The 15,273-nt window shown below is 45.7% G+C and overlaps 1 protein-coding gene across 3 annotated transcripts in view; it reads right to left on the bottom strand.

Annotated features, from left to right (window-relative positions):
* Positions 1–940: 940 nt before the first annotated feature.
* tfr2 (transferrin receptor 2) overlaps positions 941–15,273 on the bottom strand; it is a 172,591-nt gene continuing 158,258 nt past the window's right edge. For all 3 annotated transcript variants that reach the window (XM_036958415.1, XM_036958416.1, XM_036958417.1), the window contains 3 exons: positions 12,411–12,638; positions 5,319–5,459; positions 941–3,138 (listed from right to left, as the gene is read on the bottom strand). In XM_036958415.1, coding sequence (XP_036814310.1) covers positions 2,896–3,138; positions 5,319–5,459; positions 12,411–12,638 — 612 coding nt within the window. In that variant the 3' untranslated portion in view covers positions 941–2,895. The remainder of the gene's footprint in view (positions 3,139–5,318; positions 5,460–12,410; positions 12,639–15,273) is intronic.

Raw genomic sequence — 15,273 nt, 5'->3', positions numbered from 1 at the left:
AAATGAAGGAGGGAATGAAGAGGGTGTGGAGGAAACAGGAGGGGAAGAAGGAGAGGGAATGAGGGGAGAGGAGACAGGAGTGGACGGGGAAGGAGAGCAGCCTACTCCAGTGGACGGGGAAGGAGAGCAGGCTACTCCAGTGGACGGGGAAGGAGAGCAGGCTACTCCAGTGGACGGGGAAGGAGAGCAGGCTACTCCAGTGGACGGGGAAGGAGAGCAGGCTACTCCAGTGGACGGCAGAGAGGAAGCAACACCATAGCCAGGTAAGACAGAAATACAGTACCTAGAGCTAACTTAAATGACATTGAATATTCTGTAGAAAACAACATATCGTAGAATCCATGTCGTAGGATATTGATTGCTTGGTTCTGAACTCGCAGATCCAGCCCTGCCAGGGGAGACGAGACGACCCCTCAGTCCAACAACACTGATCCCAGGATGACTAATGGAGCCCAGAGACATCAGACCACATCGCCAGACAGACATGACTAATCTATCCAGTGACTTTATCTGTAGTCTCTCAGGAAGGACAGAGCACCCGTGGTTGATGTTTTTAATAGTTCTGACTGTAAACAGTAAACAGCCTGACATTTATGTTTGACTGTTTCAGTAAACAGCCTGACATTGATGTTTGACTGTTTCAGTAAACAGCCTGACATTGATGTTTGACTGTTTCAGTAAACAGCCTGACAGTGATGTTTGACTGTTTCAGTAAACAGCCTGACAGTGATGTTTGACTGTTGGCAGATGTTGTTTTACAGTTGTGTCACATTGAACGAATTGTTATTGTTCTTCAATAAAATGTTTTAAATCTGCCCCAGTGGTTTTATGATGTATTTTTATGACTGTGTAGGAAGTTAGTGAAGGAGAGGAGGAGAGGAGGAGAGGAGGAGAGGAGGAGAGGAGGAGAGGAAGAGAGGAGGAGAGGCCAGACACAGGATGGTTATGAAACAAGAGGAAAATACTTTATTGGGACAAAGTAGCAAAACACTACACTCCTCAACAACACTGGCTGACCTGTGATGTCACAAACAAGGAGGTCAGGGTTCTAAGGTTATTCTCAGAGAAAGGGAGGCGTCAGCAAAATAATACCCAGGCTCCATTGAACAAATCAGGTCACCTGGCTTGACCTCTCACCTTCACCATTTAAGCCCCACTCCCGCGTTTGTGACATGAGGGTTGATTGATAGCAGATACTGCTGTTTGATTGGAGGACAGTACTGTATAACTGTCATAATTATGGGAGTCACTGCCCCCGATAATCACTGTTACATCAGAAACCTGGAGGTCGTTACTATCCCTAAGGGCTGATCTAGGACCAGATCACCCTGCACCACTCTAAGCCTGACCACCAGGCAGAGAGAGTACAAAACTGATCCTAGGTCAGTGTCTATAGAAGTAACAGGATCCTATAGGGTGAGTCCCAACGGTACCCTATTCCCTATAGAGCGCACTACACTCATTACCAGGGTGTCATATAGTGCACTATAAAGGCAATAGGGAGCCATTTGGGGATCAGCCATGGAGGAGCAACCAGGTCATCATGGAGAGGAAATACTAAAGAATCACACAGATTAACGCTCAAGAGCAATCCCAAATAACACCCTGTACACTATATAGTACCCTACACTGGACTAGAGCCCTATATAGTACACTAGACTGGTCTAGAGCCCTATAGTATACTAGTCTAGAGCCCTATATAGTACACTAGACTGGTCTAGAGCCCTATAGTATACTAGACTAGAGCCCTATGCAGTAGACTGGAATAGAGCCCTATGCAGTAGACTGGACTAGAGCCCTAAGCAGTAGACTGGACTAGAGCCCTATGCAGTAGACTGGAATAGAGCCCTATGCAGTAGACTGGACTAGAGCCCTATGCAGTAGACTGGACTAGAGCCCTATGCAGTAGACTGGAATAGAGCCCTATGCAGTAGACTAGACTAGAGCCCTATGCAGTAGACTGGACTAGAGCCCTATGCAGTAGACTGGACTAGAGCCCTATGCAGTAGACTGGAATAGAGCCCTATGCAGTAGACTAGACTAGAGCCCTATGCAGTAGACTGGACTAGAGCCCTATGCAGTAGACTAGATTAGAGCCCTATGTAGTAGACTGGACTAGAGCCCTATGCAGTAGACTGGACTAGAGCCCTATGCAGTAGACTGGACTAGAGCCCTATGCAGTAGACTAGACTAGAGCCCTATGCAGTAGACTGGACTAGAGCCCTATGCAGTAGACTGGAATAGAGCCCTATGCAGTAGACTGGACTAGAGCCCTATGCAGTAGACTGGACTAGAGCCCTATGCAGTAGACTGGACTAGAGCCCTATGCAGTAGACTGGAATAGAGCCCTATGCAGTAGACTGGACTAGAGCCCTATGCAGTAGACTGGAATAGAGCCCTATGCAGTAGACTGGAATAGAGCCCTATGCAGTAGACTGGACTAGAGCCCTATGCAGTAGACTGGACTATAGCTGCCTACACCAGAAATACTGTCAGGACAGAGAGGTGTCTGTCTGCCTACACCAGAAATACTGACAGGACAGAGAGGTGTCTGTCTGCCTACACCAGAAATACTGTCAGGGCAGAGAGGTGTCTGTCTGCCTACACCAGAAATACTGTCAGGACAGAGAGGTGTCTGTCTGCCTACACCAGAAATACTGACAGGACAGAGAGGTGTCTGTCTGCCTACACCAGAAATACTGACAGGACAGAGAGGTGTCTGTCTGCCTACACCAGAAATACTGACAGGACAGAGAGGTGAGATAGAGTGTGTATAGTGTGTTTGTGTATAGTGTGTGTGTGTGTATAGTGTGTGTGTGTGTGTGTGTGTGTCTGTGTGTGTGTGTGTGTGTGTGTGTGTGTGTGTGTGTGTATGCATCTCTACATGTGTTTATGTTAGAAGACATTGTCTATGTTCCAAATGTCTCCACTCAGAGCGTTGGCGGCTCCCTGCAGTGTCCAGGTGAACAGGGCTAGTTGCCGTCGGAAAAGGGCCTCGTTGAAGCGCCTGGGGTCGGAGGTCAGTAGAGAAAGGTGTTCGGTGAGAGCACTCAGAGTGTGTTCCCCCCGACCGTGCAAAACGTGACGGAACGGAGTCTCAACCACAGACACGTACTGGGACAGGAAGTAATACTCTACCTGTAGAGACACATTACACACATTACATCCTGTATATATACACACATTATATATATATATTATATAAAAACACACATTATCTAAGGAAGTCATTGAGATACACACTACCGTTCAAAAGTTTGGGGTCACTTAGAAATGTCCTTGTTGTTGAAAGAAAAGCTTTTTTTTTTTACCATTAAAATAAAATCAAATTGATCAGAAATACAGTGTAGACATTGTTAATGTTGTAAATGACTATTGTAGCTGGAAACGGCTGATTTTTAATGGAATATCTACATAGGCGTACATAGGCCCATTATCAGCAACCATCACTCCTGTGTTTCAATGGCACGTTGGGTTCGCTAATCCAAGTTTATCATTTTAAAAGGCTAATTTATCATTTGAGAACCCTTCTGCAATTATGTTAGCACAGCTGAAAACTGCTGTCCTGATTAAAGAAGCAATAAAACTGGCCTTCTTTAGACTAGTTGAGTATCTGGAGCATCAGCATTTGTGGGTTCAATTACAGGCTCAAAATGGCCAGAAACAATTAACTTTCTTCTGAAACCTGTCAGTCTATTCTTGTTCTGAGATATGAAGGCTATTCCATGTGAGAAATTGCCAAGAAACTGAAGATCTCGTACTACTCCCGCAAAAAAACAGTCTCAACGTCAACAGTGAAGAGGAGACTGGGATGCTGGCCTTCTAGGCAGAGTTCCTCTGTCCAGTGTCTGTGTTCTTTTGCCCATCTTAATCTTTTATTTTTATTGTCCAGTCTGAGATGTGGCTTTTTCTTTGCAACTCTGCCTAGAAGGCCAGCATCCCGGAGTTGTCTCTTCACTGTTGACGTTGAGACTGGTGTTTTGCGGGTACTATTTAATGAAGCTGCCAGTTGAGGACTTGTGAGGCGTCTGTTTCTTTTTCAATCTAGACACTCAAATGTACTTGTCCTCTTGCTCAACTGTGCACTGGGGCCTCCCACTCCTCTTTCTATTCTGGTTAGAGACAGTTTGCGCTGTTCTGTGAAGGGAGTAGTACACAGCGATGTACGAGATCTTCAGTTTCTTGGCAATTTCTCTCATGGAATAGCCTTCATTTCTCAGAACAAGAATAGACTGACGAGTTTCAGAAGAAAGGTCTTTGTTTCTGGCCATTTTGAGCCTGTAATCGAACTCATAAATGGTGATGCTCCAGATACTCAACTAGTCTAAAGAAGGCCAGTTTTATTGCTTCTTTAATCAGGACAACAGTTTTCAGCTCTGCTAACATAATTGCAAAAGGGTTTTCTAATGATCAATTAGCCTTCTAAAATTATAAACTTGGATTAGCTAACACAACGTGCCATTGGAACACTGTACGCCTATGTAGATATTCCATTATAAATCAGCTGTTTCCAGGTACAACAGTCATTTCCAACATTAACAATGTCTACACTGTATTTCTGATGAATTTGATGTTATTTTAATGGACAAAAAAATGCTTTTCTTTCAAAAACAAGGACATTTCTAAGTGACCCCAAACGTTTGAACGGTAGTGTATATGAACACACACACACTACATATATACAAACACACACAATATATATATATATACATATACATAAATATATATATACACACACATATATATATATATATATATACACAGATACACATAACCATTATCGATCTATATATATATATATATAAACCCTCACACACACACATCACATATATACAGGACCAGTCAAAGGTTTGGACACCTTCTCATTCCAGGGTTTTTCTTTATTTATACTATTTTCTACATTGTAGAATAATAGTGAAGACATCAAAACTATGAAATAACACACATGGAATCATGTAGTAACTGAAAAAGTGTTAAACATATTTGAGATTTTTCAAAGTAGCCACCCTTTGCCTTGATGACAATTTTGCACACTCTTGGCATTCTCTCAACCAGCTTCATGAGGAATGGTTTTCCTACAGTCTTGAAGGAGTTCCCCACATATGCTGAGCACTTGTTGGCTACTTTTCCTTCACTCTGCGGTACAACTCATCCCAAACCATCTCAATTGTATAAAATAAAGAAAAACCCTTAAATGAGTAGGTATGTCCAAACTTTTGACTGGTATACACAGACCACCAGAGAGACAGAGAATCCGACAGACAGAGAGAGACAGAGAATCAGACAGACAGAGACAGACACAGCTATCCCCTACCTACCCTCATCATGCGTGTGTTGTAGATGCGTGTCATAGTCTCGTCCTGTACATCAGAGTTCAGTATGGCCTCCTGCAGGGTCTCAGCTGCTCTGCTGTAGTCTCCTCTAGCACTGAACACCCACTGAGGAGAGAGACCACGAGCCTGGAGGGAGAGGGAGAAGTGTTAGACTAATAGCCCTCCTTAGCCATCCCGCTTGGGGAGTGTCCCTCGGTGGGGGAGTGTCCCTCGGTGGGGGACTGTCCCTCGGTGGGGGAGTGTCCCTCCAAAACAGAGAAACTAGTGTAGGGACAGATAAATAACCCTATGGAATGGGACATCACTAGTGTAGGGACAGATTAATAACCCTATGGAATGGGACATCACTAGTGTAGGGACAGATAAATAACCCTACGGAATGGGACATCACTAGTGTAGGAACAGATTAATAACCCTATGGAATGGGACATCACTAGTGTAGTTATAAATAAATAACCCTATGGAATGGGACATCACTAGTGTAGTTAGAAATAAATAACCCTACGGAATGGGACATCACTAGTGTAGTTAGAAATAAATAACCCTATGGAATGGGACATCACTAGTGCAGTAAATAACCCTATGGAATGGGACATCACTAGTGTAGTTAGAAATAAATAACCCTACGGAATGGGACATCACTAGTGTAGTTAGAGATAAATAACCCTATGGAATGGGACATCACTAGTGTAGGGACAGATTAATAACCCTATGGAATGGGACATCACTAGTGTAGGGACAGATTAATAACCCTATGGAATGGGACATCACTAGTGTAGGGACTGATTAATAACCCTATGGAATGGGACATCACTAGTGTAGGGACTGATTAATAACCCTATGGAATGGGACATCACTAGTGTAGGGACTGATTAATAACCCTATGGAATGGGACATCACTAGTGTAGGGACTGATTACTAACCCTATGGAATGGGACATAACTAGTGTAGGGACTGATTAATAACCCTATGGAATGGGACATCGCTAGTGTAGGGACTGATTAATAACCCTATGGAATGGGACATCACTAGTGTAGGGACTGATTAATAACCCTATGGAATGGGACATCACTAGTGTAGGGACTGATTAATAACCCTATGGAATGGGACATCGCTAGTGTAGGGACTGATTAATAACCCTATGGAATGGGACATCACTAGTGTAGGGACTGATTAATAACCCTATGGAATGGGACATCACTAGTGTAGGGACAGATAAATAACCCTATGGAATGGGACATCACTAGTGTAGTTAGAGATTAATAACCCTATGGAATGGGACATCACTAGTGTAGGGACAGATTAATAACCCTATGGAATGGGACATCACTAGTGTAGGGACTGATTAATAACCCTATGGAATGGGACATCACTAGTGTAGGGACTGATTAATAACCCTATGGAATGGGACATCACTCGTGTAGGGACTGATTAATAACCCTATGGAATGGGACATCACTAGTGTAGGGACAGATTAATAACCCTATGGAATGGGACATCACTAGTGTAGGGACTGATTAATAACCCTATGGAATGGGACATCACTAGTGTAGGGACTGATTACTAACCCTATGGAATGGGACATAACTAGTGTAGGGACTGATTAATAACCCTATGGAATGGGACATCGCTAGTGTAGGGACTGATTAATAACCCTATGGAATGGGACATCACTAGTGTAGGGACAGATTAATAACCCTATGGAATGGGACATCACTAGTGTAGGGACAGATTAATAACCCTATGGAATGGGACATCACTAGTGTAGGGACAGATAAATAACCCTATGGAATGGGACATCACTAGTGTAGGGACAGATTAATAACCCTATGGAATGGGACATCACTAGTGTAGGGACAGATAAATAACCCTATGGAATGGGACATCACTAGTGTAGGGACTGATTAATAACCCTATGGAATGGGACATCACTAGTGTAGGGACTGATTAATAACCCTATGGAATGGGACATCACTAGTGTAGGGACAGATTAATAACCCTATGGAATGGGACATAACTAGTGTAGGGACAGATAAATAACCCTATGGAATGGGACATCACTAGTGTAGTTAGAGATTAATAACCCTATGGAATGGGACATCACTAGTGTAGGGACAGATTAATAACCCTATGGAATGGGACATCACTAGTGTAGGGACAGATTAATAACCCTATGGAATGGGACATCACTAGTGTAGGGACAGATAAATAACCCTATGGAATGGGACATCACTAGTGTAGGGACAGATTAATAACCCTATGGAATGGGACATCACTAGTGTAGGGACTGATTAATAACTCTATGGAATGGGACATCACTAGTGTAGGGACTGATTAATAACCCTATGGAATGGGACATCACTAGTGTAGGGACAGATTAATAACCCTATGGAATGGGACATAACTAGTGTAGGGACAGATAAATAACCCTATGGAATGGGACATCACTAGTGTAGTTAGAGATTAATAACCCTATGGAATGGGACATCACTAGTGTAGGGACAGATTAATAACCCTATGGAATGGGACATCACTAGTGTAGGGACAGATTAATTAACCTATGGAATGGGACATCACTAGTGCACATCAGAAACTGCCAGCTGACCACACTATTCATTGACAACGAGCCCTGTGTTTTTCTCAATGCCTGTACATGTCAGTAATATCTTTCAGTATATTTGTCATGCAACAAGTACATACTCTATTTTTGTTATAGTATATTTATTGGAACTTTCTCCGAATATTAGAACAAAATAATAAAAACATATATATATATATATATAAAACATTTTTACGAACAAACAGACATAAATTAAACACAAAAACGAAGTTTCAATTAATTAATTACGTCCAACACATGGAGCGTACAGTGTAATCCTGAGAGCACCACCATTCTGAGTAAATCCTTGCAGCCAAATGGCTGATAAATCAGGTTCTAGGTAATTTAAATAAGGTTCCCATACTTTGTAGAACTGATCTGTTTTAGAATGTAATGTACATGTCAGATATTCCAGAGGCAAATAAATTCATTAAAAATCCTATAATGTGATTTTCTGGATTTTTTTCTCATTTTGTCTGTCATAGTTGAAGTGTACCTATGATGAAAATTACAGGCCTCTCATCTTTTTAAGTGGGAGAACTTGCACAATTGGTGGCTGACTAAATACTTTTTGCCCAACTGTATAAAACTCTACACCACCTTTACTCCATAAAACTCTACACCACCTTTACTCCACACAGAGACATATAAAACTCTAGACCACCTTTACTCCACACAGAGACACATATAAAACTCGATATCACCTTTCCCCATAAAACTCTAGACCACCTTTACTCCACACAGAGACACATATAAAACTCTAGACCACCTTTACCCCATAAAACTCTAGACCACCTTTACTCCACACAAAGAGACATATAAAACTCTAGACCACCTTTACTTCACACAAAGAGACATATAAAACTATAGACCACCTTTACTCCACACAGAGACGCATATAAAACTCTAGACCACCTTTACTTCACACAAAGAGACATATAAAACTCTAGACCACCTTTACTTCACACAAAGAGACATATAAAACTCTAGACCACCTTTACTCCACACAGAGACACATATGGAACTCTAGATCACCTTTCCCCCCACACTGAGATGCATACAAAGCTCTCCTTCACCATCCATTTGGCAAATCTGACCATAACTGTTAAAAACAAAAACAAGAAGTACCAGTGACGCACTCAGTATGGAAATTGTCAGACGAAACAGATGCTTAGCTACAGGGCTGTTTCGCTAGCACAGACAGGAATACAGTGATGCTGCCACCACCATGCTTCACTGTAGGACAGGAATACAGTAATGCTGCCTCCACCATGCTTCACCGTAGGACAGGAAAACAGTGATGCTGCCACCACCATGCTTCACTGTAGGACAGGAATACAGTAATGCTGCCTCCACCATGCTTCACCGTAGCACAGGAAAACAGTGATGCTGCCTCCACCATGCTTCACCATAGGACAGGAATACAGTCATGCTGCCTCCACCATGCTTCACCGTAGGACAGGAATACAGTGATGCCTCCACCACCATGCTTCACTGTAGGAGAGCAATACAGTGATGCTGCCACCACCATGCTTCACCATAGGACAGGATTACAGTGATGTCTCCACCACCATGCTTCACCATAGGACAGGATTACAGTGATGTCTCCACCACCATGCTTCACCATAGGACAGGATTACAGTGATCTCTCCACCACCAAGCTTCACCGTATGACAGGATTACAATGATGTCTCCACCACCATGCTTCACCGTAGAACAGGAATACAGTGATGCTGCCACCACCATGCTTCACCGTAGGACAGGAATACAGTGATGCTGCCACCACCATGCTTCACCGTAGGACAGGAATACAGTGATGCTTCTCACATCTCCTGAGCTTCCCAGACGCAGACGTTTCGTCTTGTCGATGTATAGAAAAACTATCTAGATTTATATTTGACCTCAGCCACGACTCAGAGAAACATATTACAGTTCTTCAGATCACGTTGATAGGGTCTCGAACAGAGCTCCTCCAATTAATTCTCCAGTGATTGAACGTTCGCCAATAGAACGGTGGGTAGAGGAGGTTTATCCACTCTACGAGCTAGTTTCGTCTGGTAACCCGCACGCCAGCCACAATAGAGTCGTCTCCTCCATAGAGTGTTGGCGATGTGGGCCTGGTCTGCGATAATTAATGTGTCTTTCGCCTCCGACTCATTGAAATGCATTTATTGATGTCAACATTCGTTTTTGTCACATTTAGTATATTACAGACAGCTTAATGCAAACTTTTAAATGATACAGTGGGGCAGTGGGGCAAAAAAGTATTTAGTCAGCCACCAATTGTGCAAGTTCTCCCACTTAAAAAGATGAGAGAGGCCTGTAATTTTCATCATAGGTACACTTCAACTATGACAGACAAAATAAGAAGAAAAAAATCCTCAAAATCACAATTGTAGGATTTTTTATGAATTTATTTGCAAATTATGGTGGAAAATAAGTATTTGGTCAATAACAAAAGTTTATCTCAATACTTTGTTATATACCCTTTGTTGGCAATGAGTCTTCACAAGGTTTTCAAACACTGTTACTGGTATTTTGGCCCATTCCTCCATGCAGATCTCCTCTAGAGCAGTGGTGTTTTGGGGCTGTTGCTGGGCAGCATGGACTTTCCATTCCCTTCAAAGATTTTCTATGAGGTTGAGATCTGGAGACTGGCTAGGCCACTCCAGGACCTTGAAATGCTTCTTACCAAGCCCCTCCTTCATTGCCCGGGCGGTGTGTTTGGGATCATTGTCATGCTGAAAGACCCAGCCACGTTTCATCTTCATTGCCCTTGCTGATGAAAGGAGGTTTTCACTCAAAATCTCACGATACATGGCCCCATTCATTCTTTCCTTTACACGGATCAGTCGTCCTGGTCCCTTTGCAGAAAAACAGCCCCAAAGCATGATGTTTCCACCCCCATGCTTCACAGTAGGTATGGTGTTCTTTGGATGCAACTCAGCATTCTTTGTCCTCCAAACACGACGAGTTCAGTTTTTACCAAAAAGTTATATTTCGGTTTCATCTGACCATATGACATTCTCCCAATCTTCTTCTGTATCACACAAATGCTCTCTAGCAAACTTCAGATGGGCCTGGACATGTACTGGCTTAAGCAGGGGGACACGTCTGGCAGTGCAGGATTTGAGTCCCTGGCGGCGTAGTGTGTTACTGATGGTAGGCTTTGTTACTTTGGTCCCAGCTCTCTGCAGGTCATTCACTAGGTTCCCCCGTGTGGTTCTGGAATTTTTGCTCACCGTTCTTGTGATCATTTTGACTCCACGGGGTGAGATCTTGCGTGGAGCCCCAGATCGAGGGAGATTATCAGTGGTCTTGTATGTCTTCCATTTCCTAATAATTGCTCCCACAGTTGATTCCTTCGTCCCAGCCTGGTGCAGGTCTACAATTTTGTTTCTGGTGTCCTTTGACAGCTCTTTGGTCTTGGCCATAGTGGAGTTTGGAGTGTGACTGTTTGAGGTTGTGGACAGGTGTCTTTTATACTGATAACAAGTTCAAACAGGTGCCATTAATACAGGTAATGAGTGGAGGACAGAGGAGCCTCTTAAAGAAGAAGTTACAGGTCTGTGAGAGCCAGAAATCTTGCTTGTTTGTAGGTGACCAAATACTTATTTTTCACCATAATTTGCAAATAAATTCATTAAAAATCATTAAAAAAAAAAGTGATTTTCTGGATTTTTTTTCTCATTTTGTCTGTCATAGTTGAAGTGTACCTATGATGAACATTACAGGCCTCTCTCATCTTTTTAAGTGGGAAAACTTGCACAATTGGTGGCTGACTAAATATTTTTATTTCCCCACTAAACATTTTCCTTAAATTCTGGAGAGACCACGAGCCCGGAGGGAGGAGAGAGACCACGAGCCCGGAGGGAGGAGAGAGACCATGAGCCAAGAGGGAGGAGGGAGACCACGAGCACGGAGGGAGGAGAAGACCACGAGCCCGGAGGGAGGAGAGAGACCACGAGCCCGAAGGGAGGAGGGAGACCACGAGCCCGGAGGGGGGAGGGAGACCACGAGCCCGGAGGGAGGAGAGAGACCACGAGCCCGGAGGGAGGAGGGAGGCCACGAGCCCGGAGGGAGGAGGGAGACCACGAGCCCGGAGGGAGGAGGGAGACCACGAGCCCGGAGGGAGGAGAGAGACCACGAGCCCGGAGGGAGGAGGGAGACCACGAGCCCGGAGGGAGGAGAGAGACCACGAGCCCGGAGGGAGGAGGGAGACCACGAGCCCGGAGTGAGGAGAGAGATCACGAGCCCGGAGGGAGGAGAGAGACCACGAGCCCGGAGGGAGGAGGGAGACCACGAGCCCGGAGGGAGGAGAGAGACCACGAGCCTGGAGGGAGGAGGGAGACCACGAGCCCGGAGGGGAGGAGCCCGGAGGGGGAGGGAGACCACGAGCCCGGAGGGGGAGGGAGACCACGAGCCCGGAGGGGGAGGGAGACCACGAGCCCGGAGGGGGAGGGTTAGTGTGTTTATACCTGTAGCTCGGCAGAGTGCTTGTTGAGCTGGGCGCTGAACTGCAGTGCAGTATGGGAGTAGGTAGTGATGCGTAGAGGCAGGATGTGGTCGTGAGCCAATCGCAGCACCATCAGACCAACCAGCTCTCCTAGGCTCCGCCCTACGACCCCCAGACGACCCCCCAGGACTTCCTGGAGTCGCCCGGAGGTGTCCAATGGGGTGTTGACAAACGGGTAGGGGCGGGAGTCCTGAAGAGACACACACACACACTATTTGAATCATCACTGAAACAGTGTAGCATTCAAGAGAAAGACCCTAGAGAAAGAAAAGGCATGTAGAAAGAGGAGTAAGTTTGTAGGAGATGTAGAGGGAGAGGTGAGAGAAGAGGTAGAGGGAGAGGTGAGAGAAGAGGTAGAGGGAGAGGTGAGAGAAGAGGTAGAGGGAGAGGTGAGATAAGAGGTGGAGGGAGAGGTGAGATAAGAGGTAGAGGGAGAGGTGAGAGAAGAGGTAGAGGGAGAGGTGAGAGAAGAGGTAGAGGGAGAGGTGAGAGAAGAGGTAGAGAGAGAGGTGAGAGAAGAGGTAGAGGGAGAGGTGAGAGAAGAGGTAGAGGGAGAGGTGAGAGAAGAGGTAGAGGGAGAGGTGAGAGAAGAGGTAGAGGGAGAGGTGAGAGAAGAGGTAGAGGGAGAGGTGAGAGAAGAGGTAGAGGGAGAGGTGAGAGAAGAGGTAGAGGGAGAGGTGAGAGAAGAGGTAGAGGGAGAGGTGAGAGAAGAGGTAGAGGGAGAGGTGAGAGAAGAGGTAGAGGGAGAGGTGAGAGAAGAGGTAGAGGGAGAGGTGAGAGAAGAGGTAGAGGGAGAGGTGAGAGAAGAGGTAGAGGGAGAGGTGAGATAAGAGGTAGAGGGAGAGGTGAGAGAAGAGGTGAGAGAAGAGGTAGAGAGAGAGGTGAGAGAGAGGTGAGAGAAGAGGTAGAGAGAGAGGTGAGAGAGAGGTAGAGGGAGAGGTGAGATAAGAGGTAGAGGGAGAGGTGAGAGAAGAGGTGAGAGAAGAGGTAGAGAGAGAGGTGAGAGAGAGATGAGAGAAGAGGTAGAGAGAGAGGTGAGAGAGAGGTGAGAGAAGAAGTAGAGAGAGAGGTGAGAGAGAGGTGAGAGAAGAGGTAGAGGGAGAGGTGAGATAAGAGGTAGAGGGAGAGGTGAGAGAAGAGGTAGAGAGAGAGGTGAGAGAGAGGTGAGAGAGAGGTGAGAGAAGAGGTAGAGAGAGAGGTGAGAGAGAGGTGAGAGAAGAGGTAGAGAGAGAGGTGAGAGAGAGGTAGAGGGAGAGGTGAGATAAGAGGTAGAGGGAGAGGTGAGAGAAGAGGTGAGAGAAGAGGTAGAGAGAGAGGTGAGAGAGAGGTGAGAGAAGAGGTAGAGAGAGAGGTGAGAGAGAGGTGAGAGAAGAGGTAGAGAGAGAGGTTAGAGAGAGGTGAGAGAAGAGGTAGAGGGAGAGGTGAGATAAGAGGTAGAGGGAGAGGTGAGAGAAGAGGTAGAGAGAGAGGTGAGAGAAGAGGTAGAGGGAGAGGTGAGAGAAGAGGTGAGAGAAGAGGTAGAGAGAGAGGTGAGAGAGAGGTGAGAGAGAGGTAGAGGGAGAGGTGAGATAAGAGGTAGCGGGAGAGGTGAGAGAAGAGGTGAGAGAAGAGGTAGAGAGAGAGGTGAGAGAGAGGTGAGAGAAGAGGTAGAGAGAGAGGTGAGAGAGAGGTGAGAGAAGAGGTAGAGAGAGAGGTGAGAGAGAGGTGAGAGAAGAGGTAGAGGGAGAGGTGAGATAAGAGGTAGAGGGAGAGGTGAGAGAAGAGGTGAGAGAAGAGGTAGAGAGAGAGGTGAGAGAGAGATGAGAGAAGAGGTAGAGAGAGAGGTGAGAGAGAGGTGAGAGAGAGATGAGAGAAGAGGTAGAGAGAGAGGTGAGAGAGAGGTGAGAGAAGAAGTAGAGAGAGAGGTGAGAGAGAGGTGAGAGAAGAGGTAGAGGGAGAGGTGAGATAAGAGGTAGAGGGAGAGGTGAGAGAAGAGGTAGAGAGAGAGGTGAGAGAAGAGGTAGAGGGAGAGGTGAGAGAAGAGGTGAGAGAAGAGGTAGAGAGAGAGGTGAGAGAGAGGTGAGAGAGAGGTAGAGGGAGAGGTGAGATAAGAGGTAGAGGGAGAGGTGAGAGAAGAGGTGAGAGAAGAGGTAGAGAGAGAGGTGAGAGAGAGGTGAGAGAAGAGGTAGAGAGAGAGGTGAGAGAGAGGTGAGAGAAGAGGTAGAGAGAGAGGTGAGAGAGAGGTAGAGGGAGAGGTGAGATAAGAGGTAGAGGGAGAGGTGAGAGAAGAGGTGAGAGAAGAGGTAGAGAGAGAGGTGAGAGAGAGGTGAGAGAAGAGGTAGAGAGAGAGGTGAGAGAGAGGTGAGAGAAGAGGTAGAGAGAGAGGTTAGAGAGAGGTGAGAGAAGAGGTAGAGGGAGAGGTGAGATAAGAGGTAGAGGGAGAGGTCAGAGAAGAGGTAGAGAGAGAGGTGAGAGAAGAGGTAGAGGGAGAGGTGAGAGAAGAGGTGAGAGAAGAGGTAGAGAGAGAGGTGAGAGAGAGGTGAGAGAGAGGTAGAGGGAGAGGTGAGATAAGAGGTAGCGGGAGAGGTGAGAGAAGAGGTGAGAGAAGAGGTAGAGAGAGAGGTGAGAGAGAGGTGAGAGAAGAGGTAGAGAGAGAGGTGAGAGAGAGGTGAGAGAAGAGGTAGAGAGAGAGGTGAGAGAGAGGTGAGAGAAGAGGTAGAGGGAGAGGTGAGATAAGAGGTAGAGGGAGAGGTGAGAGAAGAGGTGAGAGAAGAGGTAGAGAGAGAGGTGAGAGAGAGATGAGAGAAGAGGTAGAGAGAGAGGTGAGAGAGAGGTGAGAGAAGAAG

Source organism: Oncorhynchus mykiss, chromosome 21 (assembly GCF_013265735.2).
Source record: "Oncorhynchus mykiss isolate Arlee chromosome 21, USDA_OmykA_1.1, whole genome shotgun sequence".
Lineage (NCBI taxonomy): Eukaryota > Metazoa > Chordata > Actinopteri > Salmoniformes > Salmonidae > Oncorhynchus > Oncorhynchus mykiss.
This window is presented reverse-complemented; position numbering and strand designations above follow the sequence as displayed.